We start from the raw sequence: 18,440 nt of genomic DNA, 5'->3' as shown, positions 1-18,440 counted from the left end.
CAGGGTTTGTTCCCATGAGAGCTGCAGGACTGACCTGATCTGAGGCCTGGGTGCTCCTTCCACAGTGCAGGTGAACTGGACATCTTCACCCTCGACAAGATAAGCATTTCTGACCTTGTTCACAAACCGTGGGGGCACTGCAAAAAGCAAAGGTAAATGTGACTGGCAGCTGGAAATATGAACAGATAGGAAGGGCATATCCCTGACCAGATAATTCTCACTGGGCCTAAAGGATACTAAAGACCAATTTTTTTCACTTAAAAACAGTTACCTGCACCTGTATATGTTTGGGGTTTTTTTAAATATTATTCACTATACGTTGTATAGAACCTCTAGAATGTCTCAATATTTGTATCATCATAGAAACATAGAATGATTTAGGTTGAAAAAGGCCTCTGGGGTCATGGAGTCCAACCATTAACACTGCTGAGGCCAACAGTAAACCACGTCCCCAGGTGCCACATCTAAATGTTTTCTGAGCTCTTCCAGGGATGGTGACTCCACCAGTTCCTTGAGGAGCTTGTTCTGGTGGTTGACAACACTTTCGGTGAGGACATTTTCCCTAATATCCAATCCAAACCTCCCCTGGCCCAGCCTGAGGCCGTTCCCTCTCCTCCTGTCCCTGTTCCCTGGAGCAGACCCCGACCCCCCGGCTGTCCCCTCCTGTCAGGAGCTGTGCAGAGCCACAAGGTCCCCCCTGAGCCTCCTTTTCTCCAGGCTCAGCCCCTTCCCAGCTCCCTTCTTGTCCTCCAGCCCCTTCCCCAGCTCCCTTCCCTCCCCTGGACACACTCCAGCCCCTCAATGTCCTTCTGGTCATGGCAATCTCAAAACTGACACCAAGCCAGCACAGGGGACAGTCACTGCCCTGCTCCTGCTGCTCACACCATGGCTGGTACAAGTTTATTTCATAGCAGACCCCATTAAAACACTGCATCTGTGCAGGACTTTACCTTGAACAAGGATCTTTCCCAAGGTGCTGGCATTCCCAGCAGGACTGGAAGCAAAGCACATGTACTGTCCTGTGTCAGCCCCTGTCAGGTTGTCCAAGATCAGTGTGCAGGAACCATCAGGATCTTCTATTATAATGTGGTGGGGATCCACCTCCACGGGTTTTCCATCTGAAAGAGGAATTATTTCTTTTAAAATAACTTACTAGGAGTTTCCTCCTTAGGAATTTCATCCAGCTTTTCATCCTGAGAGGACTGAGAGCTGTATTATTGCAGCTGGTGTTGGTAGTTGAGGAATCAGCTCTTCATCCAGCTCTCTATAAAACATCATCCAGGGCAAAGTACTGTTGGAGGACCTCATACATCACCACTCCTCATTTAAAAGTGAAATTATCCCAGAGTATATTCTGTGCAGTCATAATTCTGCTTTTCCAGGCAAAGGAGCACATCCAAAGTGCCCAACAACATGACCTCTAGACTTGAATATCTCTAGGGGATCAGCTCTTGGATTACCTGATATCTTGGGTTTTAAGTTTTTCTGTTCTGTGTTGTGTGCAGCTTTTAGCTTTATATTAAGTGTTACTGGGATCTTTTCACAGGGTGGTGAAGACAAAACATTTCTATTCTTGCTGGAGACTCAAGGACAATCTCTTTAAACTTCAGGCCAAAGCATGAACAACATGAAAAGAGGAGGGTGGGCAAGCAGCAAGAAGGATGAAACTTCATAATTTAAAACTATTAATTGGACAGTTAAGTCCTATATGCAAATGGACTAAAACTGATAAAAAATGTGAGATCTCGTGACCAAACCCTCTTTGGCTTCCATCCTGGAGCCATCCAGGCACTGCCAGGGTGTGGCCTTTGAAGGCACCTCAATAAATATCCACTTTATTTCCCTTAACTCTGTCTAGCCTCTGCTCCAGCTCCTTAAGGCATCAACCCACTGCCCAATTATCACAGCAATATGGACAGGGAGCACGTTTGGAGGGTGCATTTCATGCCCTGCTGCTCGTACCTTTGTACCAGCTGATGGATGGCTTGGGAGCTCCTGTCACCTTGCAGGCCAGCTTGACTGTCTCTCCCAGCTCAGCTGTGCAGTCTGCCAGTTCTTCCTCAAAGTCTGGAGGGACTGAAATATCAGAGGAAGAGTGTTAGTCTGGAGGAAGGGGCTCTGTCCATGGCATGGCTGCTGCTAAGTGAGGTAAGAATAATTTTTGCAAACCTGTGAGGTTCAGAATGGAAAAACTGAACAGGAAATTTTAGCAGCTCAAGACTTAATAGGTGACATGCTCCCCTTGCTTGTCTGAGACTAAATTCAGTCTGTAGCATGTCTGTTGTTGGCTATAAAGTTAGACCATATGAAAAAAAATGGATTTGTTGCTGATCTGGAATTATTTCAGACCATGATTTCAATAAGCACATCCATTATTCAGACACCACACATCTGTCACCATTAAGGCAATTCCTCAAATAAAATGCAGCCTGGAATCCAAGCTAGCATTCTGCTGGTGTCCTTACAATAAAATCTATGCTTTCATTGAATCATAAAATTATAGAGTGGTTTGGGTTGGACGAAACCTTAAAGATAATCCCATCCCACCCCTGCCATGGGCACTTCCACTCTACCAGGCTGCTCTGAGCCCCATCCAGCCTGGCCTTGGACACTTCCAGGGATCCAGGGGCAGCCACAACTTTGGGCAACCTGTTCCTTTATTAAGTGACATTTCTTTTAAACCATTGCTACCATATGAAACCATACAAAATTATTTTGATAGACTTCCTCACCAAAACACTTTACTAAAGGCACAAAATGAAGGGCCCAGACTTGTTTGCAGTGTATATGGACTAAATCCAATATTGTTCTGGAATTTTAATATGCCAAATATCCTATAATGGACACCATTTGTAGCTGATGTCTGGAAAATAAAAAGATCTTATACCCCTACTGATAGATTTTGTGGATTGAAAATTGGTGGAATCTCAAATGACACTGAGACTGATGAAACATTAATGACCAGACAAAATTCCAAAGCAAACCCAGGTGCAAAGATAGAACAGTGTAAGCCAGGAGTCAAGTAAAGAGTCTGGAACCCAGCAAAGTCACAGGGTCTTTTGTACTGGGGTGTGTAGGAGTCTGGATCAGGGCACAACACCAACTCTCCCTGCCTTTCCTCCAGGAGAGGTGTTTCAACCCTCAGATTATCTTCTAGGCCTCTTCTGGACTCACTGCAGCAGCTCCATGTCCATTTTATTTTGGACACTGCACAGCTGGACAGAGCACTGCAGGTGGGATCCCACAAGAGCAGAGCAGAGGGACAGAATCCTGTCCCTGGACCTGCTCCCACATTTAATGACCATAACAGCTTCTCTCCCTCTTTTATAATTTCCTGAACCTTAAACCTAAGCTCTGTCTAGCCTCTAGTCTAGAACTCTGTTCTAGGTCAGCCTTCACAAGGCATCGAACCAAGGAGACCATCCAAGAAGAAAACTGGTGAGGTTTGGGTTGCCTGGTGCCCCACTTACTCCAGATGGGCTCACTGATCCTCTGCTGGATGCCCAAGATCTCCTTCACCCAGGAGTTCTTGATGTTCACGGTCCGCGCCTGCAGCAGGTACTTGCGCACCAAGTCCTCGCGCTCGTGCCAGATCTCAAAGGCCCGGTCATCCCCTTCCACCAGGTCATTCACATCTATGTTGTTCAGCTGAGTGACAGAAGGGGCAAGAAAGTCACCACAAATCCTGTGTTTTTAAGTAATTCCCAACAGCAAAAAGGGGTAATTTGTGCTTTCTTCAAAGATTTTTAGGATCGCATGATCAAGGCAACATGGCTTTGGATGAAGAGCAATCAGAACTACTTTGAGAGTTATTTCCCCTGCTATATGTGACTTTCTGGTTACCAAACTGACATTTTCTTGGGGTTAATTTTTCAGGAAAGCAATGTCCAACATTAAAAGTTATCCCAGGGGTGGAACACACTGGCCCTGAAGGGCTGGGCCCAGGCAACATGGGAAAAAATAGAGAATAGGCAATCTCTGGACAAAGCATGGAAATGTCCCCATTTTATTTTTCTTGGAAAAGAAAATCTGTCTATGAATATTGATGAGGACTTTCAGAAAGTCCTGGCTGGGCTTGGTGAAGAAATCCATGGGTTTTCTGGTTGGTTGGCTGTTTTTTATTGGAGTCAAGTATCTCCTGCCTTGTGAAAACACATTCCTCAATTTCTGGCAGTTTTAACCCTGAATGTCTGAAGATGAGTGGGTCAAATATTCTGAATTTTTCCATTTCTGAACAGGAATTGTTGCTAGAAAAGGACATAACCAGCAGAGAGAACCTGATGGAATTCAGCAAATAAGATTCCCTCTAATTCACTCCCAATATTACAAACTGCCAAAACCACAGATTTACAAATGCAAGAAAAAATTATAGGCAGCAAAATCCACATCAATATAATATATTTATGCTATTAATTAAATGAGGTAACAGAAATAAATAAATGCTTGTACTTGTAATCTCCTTGCTGCATAGTAAAAGTCCACCCTGATGGTTTCTGACGTGTTTGAGAGGTTTAAAAAAAAGATATTTTGGGATAAATGTAGATTCTACTTGTGCTTCAAATAGTTTTTGAAGCAAAGGAATAGCTCAGAAGGATTAGCAGAATGTTCAAGCTGGATATAAAAGTGAAGCTCTACTTGACAGAGAAATGCTTTATGTGAGGATAAAGTGATCAGACCTTCATGATGTTCTTGAAGATGTAGCTGTAGGTGTCAGTCTTCGTGTCTCGCTTTGGTTTGCAGATCACAATGTAATTTTTGAAGAGGAAAACATGTCTTTTGTGTCCTTTCCACGCCATTCGAGCTCCTGGAGCTCCTTCCCACACAATGAAGTGGCCCTGACAGGAAAAAGAAGGAAGAGCACATAGTGATATGTCTGGAATAATTACCACAGTTTTGTCTTATCATCATTTTTCAGCGCCCAGATAACAAATGTTTCCTGTTGCATCATCCCCTGATGTTTCTCTAGTTTATTAAAGCCCAGCAGATGGTTTCTAATGCTAAAGGTGACTCATCAGACACAGCTAGTGGTTGTCATTACATTGACATTTAAATGGTATTATTTGGTACCAGAAAAATTGACAGCTCTTTTCAGGTAGAAACAAAAATTGGAAATACTGGAAATATTAAAGGCAAATTGTATTTTGTGTGTTATACAGACACTTTATATGATTTGGTCACCCTCTCCAGAGCAGGACATTAATTTCACACAGCTTCAGGCACAGACAGCTCAATTAGTGACATGGATTTCCCCTGGCATCTCTAGGGAGAAGGAAGCACGCAAGGGGTGTGACTGGACAATTTTTGGATGCCTAAATGTGGACAAATGAATGCCCACCACAGTATCACTGTCATTTAACCTTATGTCAGTCTTCGTGTCTCGCTTTGGTTTGCAGATCACAATGTAATTTTTGAAGAGGAAAACATGTCTTTTGTGTCCTTTCCACGCCATTCGAGCTCCTGGAGCTCCTTCCCACACAATGAAGTGGCCCTGACAGGAAAAAGAAGGAAGAGCACATAGTGATATGTCTGGAATAATTACCACAGTTTTGTCTTATCATCATTTTTCAGTGCCCAGATAACAAATGTTTCCTGTTGCATCATCCCCTGTTTCTCTAGTTTATTAAAGCCCAGCAGATGTTTTCTAATGCTAAAGGTGACTCATTAGACACAGCTAGTGGTTGTCATTACATTGACATTTAAATGGTATTATTTGGTGCCAGAAAAATTGACAGCTCTTTTCAGGTAGAAATAGCCTTGGAAATATTAAAGGAAAATTGTATTTTGTGTGTTATACAGACACTTTATATGATTTGGTCACCCTCTCCAGAGCAGGACATTAATTTCACACAGCTTCAGGCACAGACAGCTCAATTAGTGACATGGATTTCCCCTGGCATCTCTAGGGAGAAGGAAGCACGCAAGGGGTGTGACTGGACAATTTTTGGATGCTTAAATGTGGACAAATGAATGCCCACCACAGTATCACTGTCATTTAACCTTACAACTCCACTCAGCAATACACTGTGATTCCCATGGAAAACACTGGATGCAGACAGGATAAATTACTTGCCTGGTAGAACACAGTAAATCTATACAGAAACAGGAATTTGAGTGAGCGTGTTGGAGGTCCTAGACTAAAGTGTCCTGACAGCTGGGTCACCTAAAAAGCCACACACCTGGTCCATGGGATAAACCTGGGGGAGCACAGGGGTCTGTTCATGCAGTAAACTCCAGAAGCTGCCCCGTGTTTTTTCCCAATAATGAGTAAAAACCTTTCTAGATCATGTAGGGGCCCAGAACAATTTTATTCCTGTTTGATGAGCATGTTAAAAAAGGCAAATAACTGCTTTATGTGTGAATTATTCCATAAGCATCCATGCTCTGGTGTTTCAAACCTTAGTGGAGCCAGAACACCCATTTTTGGACAAAAGTAAGTGAAATAAGCAAATAATCTCTTTCTACATATATACATTATATTCTATATAATTCTACAATATAATATAATGTAATAGAATGTCATGTATTGTATATTAATAATATAATATTTTTCTATTTCTATATTTAAATATACTATATAATTATTTAATAATATTTAATTCTTAATTCTATAGCAATTATAATAACCAATATATAATTACATATTATATTATTACAGTATTAATATAGTAATAATACAGTAATATATTAATATAGTAGTGAGATATGATAATTAACATAACAATTATATACAATAATTTAATAATTTAATATATCTAATAACACTATAACACAGTATAATATATCTAGTAATAAGCTAATCTAATATAATATAATTCCTAAATAACTTTCTTCTAAGAATTAAGGCTCCTTAGAAACTGGGGAAGGCACCCATGGAACCAGCAGTGACTGGGAAATTCCAGTTACCTGGCGGATGGGCTCCCCAAGGCTCTCCAGGGTCCCTGGATAATTCTCAATGAGTGAGACGTGGAGGTTGTTCTCTGCTCTCCGGGTGAGGGCAGACACAATGGCATAGGCCTGCTCCAGCAAAGTGCAGTTCTGGCTGTTTCTGGCCTTGTTTCGGATTAATTCCTGTAGGGGAATGAAGAAAATATTAGTGGATAATCAGAGAGAAAATAAGCAGTTCCTTCAGAGCCAAAGATTTTCTCAATACCTGCTCTGTCTCTTTCATCTCAGCAAATTTTATCCCACAAACTGCTTAGATAAGAAAGTCTTTTCTACCTACTCAGCAGTATTAAAGACTAACCAGTCTGTCACAGTCACATTTTCTGGAAAAATCCCTTTGCCCAGGATTCTTCTCCTGGGAAGCTGAGAAGCCTCAGAGAAAAAGGAAAACAATTCTTATTTCATCTGCTTCTCCTGTGTTTTGCTGCTTTGGAATGTGTTTGGAGATTGTTTACCCACAGGTGATTGTTTCACTGATTTCATGTGAATTGTTTTGAGTCAATGGCCAACCAGGGCCAAGCTGTGTCGAGGCTCTGGAAAGAATCACGAGTTTTCATTATTATCTTTTTGGCCTTTTGTAAGTATCCTTTCTGTATTCTTTAATATAGTCTAGTATAGTATTCTTTAATATAATATAGTATCTTAAAATAATAAATTAGCCTTCAAGAACATGGAGTCAGGTTCATTATTCCTTCCTTTGCCTGGGAACCCTGCAAACACAATACCAGTCTGGCTTTTCCTTACATCAGTTGATGTCAAGCAAAGATAAAGATGAAACAAACACCAGATATGCTTTGGTGGCTGAAAACCAAAAATTCCAAAGTGATCCTAAATGTACTCATTGCATTTCTCCTCTGCCTGCCCTCACAACAGCAGAGAACAAGGAATTCATATGGCCATGCTGAGTCAATTATTGATTAATAAAAAGAGAGGTTGGAAAAAAAGTGAAATGGCATTTTCCTTGTTCTTCCCACATTAATTCCTGTTCCACTCTTTCAGCAATGAAGGCATGGAAAATGCCTTTGCTCCTCCAAGACACCCTTAAAAACGTTGGTGTTTGTGAGCAAGACTGTGTTCAAAAGTACAAAGTTCTTCAAAATATCCAGACTGCTCCTTTATACAACACCAGAATACATAAATATTTTGCCATGGTTATTTTCTTCCTTAGTATCCTAGTGTTATTTCCCATGAAAATACTGTTTAAAATGCTGCTCTGAAATGTTTGCTTATGGTCTAAGACAGTGGGACAGATGCAATCCTGAAAGACAAAATATTTCAGGATGGTAGAATGCGGCAAAGCTTTTCAGAAAACAGGAATTTCATCTTACTATAATATCAGAATAAAACATAAGGAAAACAAGTGGTGAGTCATTATCTTAGACCTGAAAACTTCTTATTTTGGTAACATAGATGTTGCTGAGTTTGAAGCAAATTTATACCTGTCATCCAATATAATATATAGTATTATATTATATTATATTACATTATATTATATTTTTTCATATATTTAAAGATAAAACTCACTGAACTTGATGGGGTTGGATTCTGTGAACCTCCACCTGGATTTACATTCATAAAACTATTTAGAGAACACCACCACTGGTGATGATTAATCTCTTATTTACTCAAGCAGTTTTCAATTGTAGTTTTATCAGAAAGAAGTCAGGAAATAGGAAATAAAAATAAAATCTTTTTCTGCACAAGCTGCACAGAGCAGAACATAAATCTGTAAACATATCTCTTTACCTTAATTATTGTCTGGTACTGCTGGATTCTGTTTATGGGTTTTTCCAGGTAGTGCTGCAGTGGTGGGATAAGTGGCTGTGAGGGATCTTCATTAGTTAAAAATTCATCTGTGTATCTCTGAAAAAATATATGGGATAACAAGGAAAGGTTGTTATAAAAAGCAGTAGAAAAAATCCTGAGTAGCTGGAGCAGAGAAAAAATATTTGCTTATCTATATTTATGATTTATGTGGTTCTCTTGGTCTTATAATGTGGTGACCTTTAAAATGTCCCTTAATTACAATTACATAAACACAGCCACATTCATGTCTGTATAATTTTTGTAATATTAATAAATTCATAAGTATACGTAAATATGTTCCCATATTGGCCATACCAATCATAAAAAGCTAGAAAGTGAACTAAAAATCATTAGTTTTAATAATTTTTAAAGTTTAATTAATTTGAAGTTAATAAGTTTTTGCCATTATATTTAGCAAAAATATTACAAATACTTTTGAGGTTCACGTTTATGATTAACAATGACATTTCTCGATGCAGTGGGTTACAGGATGAACTTCCCACAGGTGCTTTGGCTCCTGCCTTACCTTGTAGAAATCCTGGACAGCTTTGCTGACAACAATTGACTCTGCCTGGACCCTTCCCACCAGGTACTGGATGTACCTGCTAAACTCTGCTTCGTGCTTGATGAAGCACATGGCCACGTCATCGTCAGTGTCACAGCCCTGCAGGCTCCGCAGGAACACGCTGTGGGCACAGGAGCACAGGACATCTCAGGAGAAGGGGCTGCAATGAGGCTAAAAACACAGCCCCAGCAGCCAGGCTGGGAATCAGGAGATGCCAGGTGAGCACAGGTGAAGGGAAATTGTCCTGGGGTGGAGGACATGGTTTGGGGGTATTTTATTTGCCATCTGTCAGAGGTGGGGCAGTTCTCTCTGTCCATGGGGCAGTTTTCTTTATCTCTCCCACAGCCAATCCTCCCTCCAGGAGATCTCTGCTGTCCATGGCCACTGAGTGTCCCTGCAGGGCTGATCAAATTCCAGCATCCCATGGGGAGATGCTCCGCCCAGGGCAGGAGCCAAGCATTCCTACCTGGATACAATCTGAGCCTGGAACAGCACAGCAGCCTCTGCCCACTGCATTCCCAGAGGAGCAGCTTTCTCCTGCCCTGCATTCCCAGAGGAAGAGCAGGCCCCTCTCCAGCAGCCCTGGAGCTGCAGAGGAAAACTCCAGCCTTGTGCAGGATCCCTGCTCCAGCAGAAGCACAGCTGGCACTGCAGGAGGGCTGAGCCCCCATGGGATGGGACTGTGCCACCACCCTGACCCACAGGGCTCAGCTCCTGCTCTCACTCTGGCTGTGGTTTGTTTTCTTTTTTGTACTATTGCATTTGTATTTTTCATTTCCCTATTAAAGAACTGTTCTTCCTGTTTCCATATGTTTGCCTGACAGCCCCTTAATTTCAAAAATTATAATAAATCAGAGGGGGTTTGCATTTTCCATTTCAAGGGAGGCTCCTGCCTTCCTTAGCAGACACCTGTCTTTTCAACCAAGGAAGAAATGATGGGGGGAAATCAGAGATGTTGCAGCATTAGGATTAAACTGCTCAGTGCCTCTTCACCCAGCACAATGCCATTCCTCTCAGTCAGGGCTTTGGACAATGGGCAGGAGAACAGGACAAGGGGGAATGGCTTTAAACTGACAGAGGGCTGGATTAGATGGGTTATTAGGAAGAAATTCTTCCTTGTGACAGTGGTGAGGCCCTGGCACAGATTTCCCAGAGCAGCTGTGGCTGCCCCTGGCTCCCTGGGAAGTGTCCAAGGCCAGGTTGGATGGGTCTTGGAGCACCCTGGGATAGCGGAAGGTTTTGTGAAATTCATGGATGCTGACATCAGTTTTACGTGGATTAATGTCTCCATGAAGACACCACTGAAGTGCCTGTAAGATCTTGCTGCTTTTTTAACATAATTCACTGTTTCTCAGTTAAATTCACTGAAAAGAGTAGGAAATGAGCTGGACACAGGAAGCCTTGTAGTTCTGAATGGGATTATGGAAGTCCAAACCCTACGGTATGATTTAAGCCCAGCCATCATTTACCCTCCTGAAAGAAGCATCAATTCCCTTGCACCTCAGCAGTGCCAGTGCTCCACATCAGGAATAATAGTAAGAAAAGTATTAATAATAATAGAAGTAATAATAACAGTAGTAATAGTAGTAGTAGTAATAGTAATAATAATAATAATGATAGTAATAGAAATAATAATAATAATGATGCCACTCTTTTGTCTTCAGTGAAGGCACTTGGGAATGCCCACCTGGAATGGAAGCGACCAATGTCATCAATATTCCTGAAGATGGTGGATTTCTGACTGGCAACAGCTCCTGGCACACTGGGACAGGTCTCAGTGTACCTAAGGTGATGAGTCTGGAGGAACTGTAAATCCTGAATGTAATCTTCCTCTGAGATCAACAGCTCCTGAATGAGAACACTGAAGGAGAGACAGAGAGGCAGAAAGAAGTCACAGAAAAATCATCACAATTGTCCTTGAGAGGTTTTTAGACTGTAAAGTAGGGATTTATGATCAGAGGAAGCGACTCCTGGGGTGTGTAGAAAGATCCCCTCTGGGGATGGGTGGATGGATGTGATGCCTTGAGGTTTAGCTTTCATATTTTCCAGATTCTGTACTGCATTGGTGTACAGAACTCTGAACTTCATATAAAGTGTTAGCAAGTTCTCCTCACAGTTCAGTCAGACAGAACAATCTTTCTCCAGCCCCAGAACCAAGGACACCACTGCAGCTTCAGGCCCAAACAGTGTAAACAACAGCAAATTGAGGAGAGCAAACTGGGAGGATGGGACTGCAAAACCTGAAACTGTAATTGGACAATTAACCCCAATATGGAAATGGACCAAAACTTATAAAAGTGTGAAAAATTGTGACCTGGCATCCATCTTAGGAAGAGCCACGGCCAGGCTCTTGCACTGCCCAAGGTGTATCCTTTGAAGGCCTTTTAATAAATCCCTACTTTATTCCTTTAATTCTATCTAGCCTCTGTTCCAGGTCTGTCAGCCTCTTAAGGCATCACATGGATGGATGGATGGATGGATGGATGGATGGATGGATGGATGGATGGATGGATGTGGCCAGTGCAAGATGTTCCTTCCCATGGGACTCGTTGACACTAGATGGTGTTTAAGGTCCCTTCCAACCCAGTCCATTCTAGGATTCTGTGACCTTGATTGCCGGGAATTTTCCTAAGCTGAAATCAATCACAAAATACAAGTGGCTCAAAAGGCAGGAAAATTCAAAGGTGCAAATACCAAATGACATGAGCTCACCTTAGCTTCCTTTTGTATTCATCTTCAGAAACAAACTCTCCAGGAAACTCTGGAATTTCTGTTGCTCCCCACTCTGGTGACAACTACAATATTAGGAAAAAAAATTAAAATAATTCTTGGAAGTGGGACAGTGCTTTTATCTATACTGAGAAATATCTTTATGCGTTCACAGTCCTGTTTAGTCCAACAATTACTAAACCAGTGTGAAATTTATTTTGTACTAGAGAGTTTTTAGGTCTTTCCAACCCAGAAACCCCTGCACAGACCAGAAATATTGTCTAACAAAAACATGAAAAAGTACAACTTTGTTCCAGACCCCGTCAACAACCTCCTCCGCCATCACTCCTTGCAAAAGGGATGGCTCTAAGCTGCAACAGGAACAAGAAATTTTAATGGAGAAATAGCCAAACATGATCAGTCACCTTTAATTTCTTGTCCAGATAAGCTGGAGACACCCAACCCTGTCGAGAGGGACTCGATTTCGTGGGTTTAGTCCTGACCAACCATTTCAGAGGATGAGCTGAATCCAGGACTTCCACATATTGTCCTTCCTTCAGGGTGATGGTCTCCTTGTCCGGCGCCGCGGGCACGTAGTCAGCAGTGACCATGTAGACATCAAAGATCTGCAGGCACGAAACTACAGTCACTTTCTGCTCCTATTTCTCTCATGAAGAACTTCCCAATGAGATTCCTCTGGCCAGCTCTATCCAAGGCCACAGAAAATCAAATTCTGACTTCCTGAAGTTCAGCTGTGAAAGCAAGAGCTGCCAAGTCATGGGTATGTTTTGATCATGTTGACTTGAACCACTTGTTCATGATCACAGGGTGAGCATCAGAATTTGATTCTTTGTGCTCTGTATCACAGACACAACATTTAACTACTAAATACACCTACCAAATTGAATCACATCACGAAAGAGGATGGAGATCCCTACACCACAGTAAGTTGGTCATTCTAAGTTTAGTTTTCTCCTTGTGTCCAACTTGCCCATAGAGATGTCATACCTCCCCTCTGGAATCCCCATCTTCAGATTCAGAGGAGGATTCCTGAGCAATGGATGAAGGTCTGGATCGTCCATGGCGAGGAGATGCAGAGGGAGTTCTTGACTCATCATCACTTTCTGCACCCGGTACTCGAAGTTTAGCTGAAGAGCAGAGCAACAGCAAAGTGTTTAATAAGTATCCCCAATGCAAACATCAACCAAATCTATCATAATTTTCATTCTTCCTAGGAAGAGCATTCACAGTAATATTTAGTGTGATTTCCTATTGATAATTAGGATTAAATTAATAATTTGGATGTTTTAACACATGGTGCTGCAGGCCTACTGCATGTATTGCCGCTGCACTGCAAGAATGTTTGTTAGAGAGTTAATGTTTCTATTTTAGCTTCAAGTTAAACTTTTTCTACAAGATAATCAGGGCAGACACAAACCAGAATTTTTCATCCTACTCAACAAATCACTGGATTACTGCACAGCTGTGCACAGAGTTTTCAGCTTCAATTTGATTTTAAAATTCCACTGTGAGCTAAAACTTGAATATGTAGGAAGTACAGAAAACAGGATTGCTTTCTGATTTAGGAATGATGAATATCTGAGGAACTCAAAATACATAAGATATGCAAAGTACACTTATATTTTTACAATTTAGTGTAATAGCTTTTTTCCTAGTTCAGCTTTCTAGACAGAGATGTGCGGGTTGGATGGACTCCTACTAAAATTTCTTACCCCTAAGCACTGACAAATGTTCATTTGCTTATATAGAATAACTGTCTCAAAACCCACTGTGTAAATCTCACTTATAATTAAGCAACACCTAAAAAAAGAGACTGAGCTTGTTGGGGTTTGTTTGTTTGGTTTTTTTTTTTTTTTTTTTTTTCTACCATCTTTAAACTGTGTTTTTGAGATTCCTTACCCTGAGTTATTTTTGCAGATACCATTTCTGAGATACGTGAGGTGAGTTTCTGGAAGAACTCTTCTGAGCCAACATCAGCTAATGAAATAGGGCTTTTGGGCACACCTTCTCTGCCAGCTTCAAGGTCTCCTGGAGAAAAAAGAAAAAAAGAATTTGTAATTAAGCTGGCAGTGTCATTGAAAATTCATCTCTTTTTGAGTAATAAAAGCTTCTGTGGAAGGAAGGTTTAATTTTCTTCCCTTCTCCTGTTTTTAAAACTGTGCTTGCTCTCAGTTCATCCAAATAATTCACTCTTGAACAGCGAGCAGTCCTGAAAGGTTCCAACATTTCAGACAATTTCAAGAAAAGTGGATAAAAATGAGTGGATACATAAAATACTTTGACAATATCAGCTGTAGATATGGAGGACAGGAAGAAGAGAGAGAAAACAGCTTCTCTTACCTTCAGAGGACTGAATAGTTCTGAAAAAGAAAATAAAGCAGAGTTAAAAGTTACAATAAAATGGGCAGTAAGGAGAGCTAAATGAGGAGCACATCCCCCTTCTCCCACACATCCAGCTTACCCCAGTGTGGTCATGATGGCTTCTGACACCATCACACGCTCCTGGGTCAGGACTTCAGCCTCTTTCACTGCAAGATTGGGGTTTGTCATTAGAGGACAGAAGGCTCAGAATGTCCTTTTTTAGGTATTTAGTGCAGGCACATTTTCTAGACACAGAGCACTGCAGCAGCTCCTGACCTGGGATATATATTCCCAGTCCTGTGATGGCAATGGTTTCTCCCTCCTCTCCCTGCCCATGGAAAATATGTAATTGCCCCATTTCTCCACACTGCTCAAGTTATGCTCCTACAGCTCTTGGTACAATAAAAATGTGGGATGCAAGGTAGGAACAGAAAAATGGAATCCTTCACAGCTCTGCCCAAATTCCCAGCATATATTTCTCCCCCATCTTATTGTGTTAAGAGGCCTTGGAAGCTCTACAAAAATCAAGTAACTCTAATACAATTCAAAGTACCTCAGCAGAGTGAAACACTCAATTTTTCAAAAGGTGACTTTTCCAATTGTTTTACATTGGTTTTCTTTCATTTTTTTTAAATTTGTACTTTGTTGTTCCTTAGACTTGCCTTCTGTTTACACTGAAAAGATGCTGCTGTTAATACAAGACAGAGTCAGAAATCTAAAATGTTATAGAAGAGTATAACCATTTGCAAGAGAAGCAAAATCATGGCTGCTTCTTGAGAAAATGCATTTTTTTGGGTGTGATTGGATAATTTCCTTAACAGTCACACTTGTTTTTTGGTTTTTTTTGTTTTTTTTTTTTTCCCTTAGGCACTGCATAAAAGGCAAATATAGAGAAATTGTTTGTGTTGCAGCAAAGATTTACCGTCTGCAACTTCCAGGTTGGCAGTGCAGATGGACTGGCCAGCCTTGTTGGTGGCAATGCAGGTGTAAGCTCCACTGTACTTCTTCTTGACATCCAGCAGGATCAGGCTGTGGTGCATGTTGGAGCTGGCCAGTTTGTACCCAGGAGTGTCTGGTTTGATCCACAGGATGTCTTCCCGAGACTCTTCTTTCATCCAAGTGACTGTTGGTGGTGGATGTCCTAAAGGGAAATTGGTGCAATAATCTTTAATCTTCCTGTTTGTGTTCCTCCCTTAAAATGATGAGCCTTGCTGTGAAAAAATGCTGGTTTGATCCATTTTCTGATACTTTCCTAACAATAACAGGCATAATATGCAATAAAGGAGGATAAACCATTTTACAGCATGCTCATAAAGACATCAAATCTTTTTGAAAAACCAAAATTGTCAATCACCATACAATTCTTGGTCAACATACATCATACTGCATCCGTCATACTGCAAAGTGTCATCATCCCCATTTTTACATACAGAAAAATGGAGGTGAAGAAAAATAAGATGCTTTACTGTGAAGTGTCTTTGTAAGAAATGTAAGTTGTGAGTAGAATCCCAGACTTCAGATACAGGAAAGAAGGTTAAAATTACTTGGGGGCAGAGAGAGAAGAATGTGTTGTGAAATTACATATTTCAAGTGTTATTCAGAGAGATGAGGTATCTGCTCACTTACCTTCAACTTTGACAGATAATGTGATGCTTGCACCCTTTTTCACCTTTTTGTTTGTAAATCTTTCAAGGAATCTTGGCGGTATCAGCTGCTCATGGGAATCTGGAAATAATATTATTGAAGAAGCACAGTGAGCTTAGACTGAAAAATTCCTGGGGCTTCTGTTCTCACCTGCTGTGGCTTTTCTCACCTGTTTTGGATGGCTCTTCTTTCTCATAAGGATCTGAAACACAAGGAGAAAAAAAAGAACATGGCAACTATAAATAAGTGTTAATCCAGGAGTTGCAGAAAAAGGCTCCCAAACTGATTCCAGTGGAGATATTACACAGAAATATTGGTGTGATTTGTAAGAGCGCCTAAGTTTTAATGAAATGAACTTTTAACGAGGATGGGCAAAAATAAAATACCTGTTTATGAGACAACAGTCAGACCACAGAGAAGTGGCATCATCATCTTCTTAAACAGTAAATTTATAGGTGAATAAATTAGGAACCAAGAGTAAAGCACATCATCTTTTACCTACAGACTTCCCCACCTCACCTGAATTACCTTAAGAGGTTTCCTCAGTAAAAAATAACAATACAACATGGTAAGAACCTCTGGAACAGCCCAGAACAGAGCCACACCCACCTTTGACTACCAGCCTGGCTGAGGAATACGCAGAGCCAGCAGAGTTGATGACAAATATCAAGTACTGGCCGGCGTCTGCTTTGGTGACGTCGCGGATTTCCAGGGAGTGGAATTCCTGCCTGTCAGTCTTGAGGATACGGTCTGAGGCCTTCAGGGGCTGCCCATTTTTGAACCAATAGAGACGAGGCTGAGGGTACCCTGTGAGGAGCAGTTGCAGACACAGACAAATGAACAAAATTCATTGGCAACGCTGATTTGGGAGCATCTCCAAACTGCCGGGTCCTCTGCTGTTTCAAGGGTTTAACAGGGCTCCTGTTTCAAGGGTTTAACCAATTAGGAATGCTTAAAAAGGCATTAAATTCGATTTATCAGTCAAAATTATTTTCTGTCTCCTGAGTTTCTGGCAGTCCTCATATTGTCTGCATGTGCAAATGCCTTGGAGGTTGAAAAATCAACACTGAGGTCTGATTTGAAAGGTTCACAAGGAGAAATGTTGAAGCCAAATGCATTCTTATAATTTTTATAGACAGCAACAGGAGAAAACAGGAAAATCCCTACCAGAGTCAACACCAGAGGGATGTTTTTGCAGTTCTTACATTGTAGGAGCAACCCCTTAGTGGAGGAAGGCAAGTCCATGACTGCTTAATTTATTGAAGAGAACGAAGGAGACTGACTTCATTAATATGATTACATAATTATGATTCATATAAATACATTATACTAGATATAGTTATTTATGTTATAGATATATATATGTAATATCTAATGACAGCTATTAATAATGATAACAAATAATGTCAAGTTTATTACTCTTTATTGCTCCTGTGCTCAGAGAAATCCAGAATTCAATTTTCAGAAGCACGTGCCTGTCGTTATGCCTGCATATATGGACACAAAATGAAGCTTAATCTGCCTGAGTCTGCTCCAACAGTCCCTGTTCAGCAGCATGAACACATTCCCCAGCTGGTTTGTGCAGAAATGATGCAAGGTGCTCAGCCTGGGGGCACAGCTGCAGAAGAACACCTTGGAAAACCTTGTCCAGCACTTCAACCTGATATCAGACCTGAAAAACTGACAATACCGTGGGATCCACTCACCTTTCACCTTTAGGTGAAATTTAGCCAGCGATGCTCCAGGTGCCACGTGAATATCATGAAGCTCATCAAAGATCTGGGGCAACTGCTCCTCCTCAGTGGTGGATTCCTCCTGTTCTCGGCTAAGCAGCAATTTGGATTAGAAAGAAGAAAATCAGGACTCCAGGTAAGAGTTTGGAATCAGCATGAGCTATTTTAGGTAAATTCAGTCTGTGGGTTTTGGCATCCTGAGGACAGACTCAGCACCATCTGACATTAAAAGAGTGATTCCTTGAGGAAATACCCCGGCTTGCCTGAAGGCTCCAGAGCAATTCTGCCCATGATAAATGTGCAGCTGTTGCAGTTATTGCATCTCAGCTGGGCTGGATGCTCCTTTATGGCATTAACCTGCCCTGCTCGACACAGCAAACCCAACCCTGGCATAAATATACAGATTGATCACACCGAGTCAGAGGTTAGGGCCACAATTCCATATTTTACCTTGAAATATATTCCTTGGCACTGTAATAAGATGATGTCTCAGTTGCATCTGCTGCTGTCTCATAGTCCGTGCTGGTCACTGTTAAATGGAAGATAGCTCTTGAATCATCTGAACTTTGAAATTATTTTTCTTGCTTAAATAGTTCTTACTGATCTTAGTTCCCTAACTAATTTGAGTTACTGGCAGGTGGATTTTATATTGTACTGCA

At 41.3% G+C, this 18,440-nt stretch overlaps 1 protein-coding gene across 1 annotated transcript in view; it reads right to left on the bottom strand.

The window, feature by feature from the left end:
• The window catches only part of OBSCN (obscurin, cytoskeletal calmodulin and titin-interacting RhoGEF), a 176,302-nt gene that overhangs the window by 46,413 nt on the left and 111,449 nt on the right, over positions 1-18,440 (bottom strand). Inside the window, exons 65-85 of the mRNA XM_041488781.1 lie at positions 18,232-18,310; positions 17,755-17,873; positions 16,658-16,855; positions 16,218-16,250; positions 16,031-16,129; positions 15,327-15,545; positions 14,505-14,571; positions 14,384-14,403; positions 13,943-14,071; positions 13,031-13,170; positions 12,448-12,648; positions 12,026-12,108; positions 11,001-11,174; positions 9,275-9,434; positions 8,689-8,805; positions 6,904-7,068; positions 4,677-4,835; positions 3,471-3,648; positions 1,963-2,076; positions 951-1,118; positions 35-137 (exon numbers count right to left, since the gene is read on the bottom strand). Coding sequence (XP_041344715.1) covers positions 35-137; positions 951-1,118; positions 1,963-2,076; positions 3,471-3,648; positions 4,677-4,835; positions 6,904-7,068; positions 8,689-8,805; positions 9,275-9,434; positions 11,001-11,174; positions 12,026-12,108; positions 12,448-12,648; positions 13,031-13,170; positions 13,943-14,071; positions 14,384-14,403; positions 14,505-14,571; positions 15,327-15,545; positions 16,031-16,129; positions 16,218-16,250; positions 16,658-16,855; positions 17,755-17,873; positions 18,232-18,310 — 2,725 coding nt within the window. The remainder of the gene's footprint in view (positions 1-34; positions 138-950; positions 1,119-1,962; positions 2,077-3,470; positions 3,649-4,676; positions 4,836-6,903; positions 7,069-8,688; positions 8,806-9,274; positions 9,435-11,000; positions 11,175-12,025; positions 12,109-12,447; positions 12,649-13,030; positions 13,171-13,942; positions 14,072-14,383; positions 14,404-14,504; positions 14,572-15,326; positions 15,546-16,030; positions 16,130-16,217; positions 16,251-16,657; positions 16,856-17,754; positions 17,874-18,231; positions 18,311-18,440) is intronic.

Source organism: Pyrgilauda ruficollis, unplaced genomic scaffold, assembly GCF_017590135.1.
Source record: "Pyrgilauda ruficollis isolate IOZ18807 unplaced genomic scaffold, ASM1759013v1 scaffold12, whole genome shotgun sequence".
Lineage (NCBI taxonomy): Eukaryota > Metazoa > Chordata > Aves > Passeriformes > Passeridae > Pyrgilauda > Pyrgilauda ruficollis.
The sequence above is the reverse complement of the archived record's forward strand: the minus strand, read 5'-3'. Positions and strand labels throughout refer to the sequence as shown.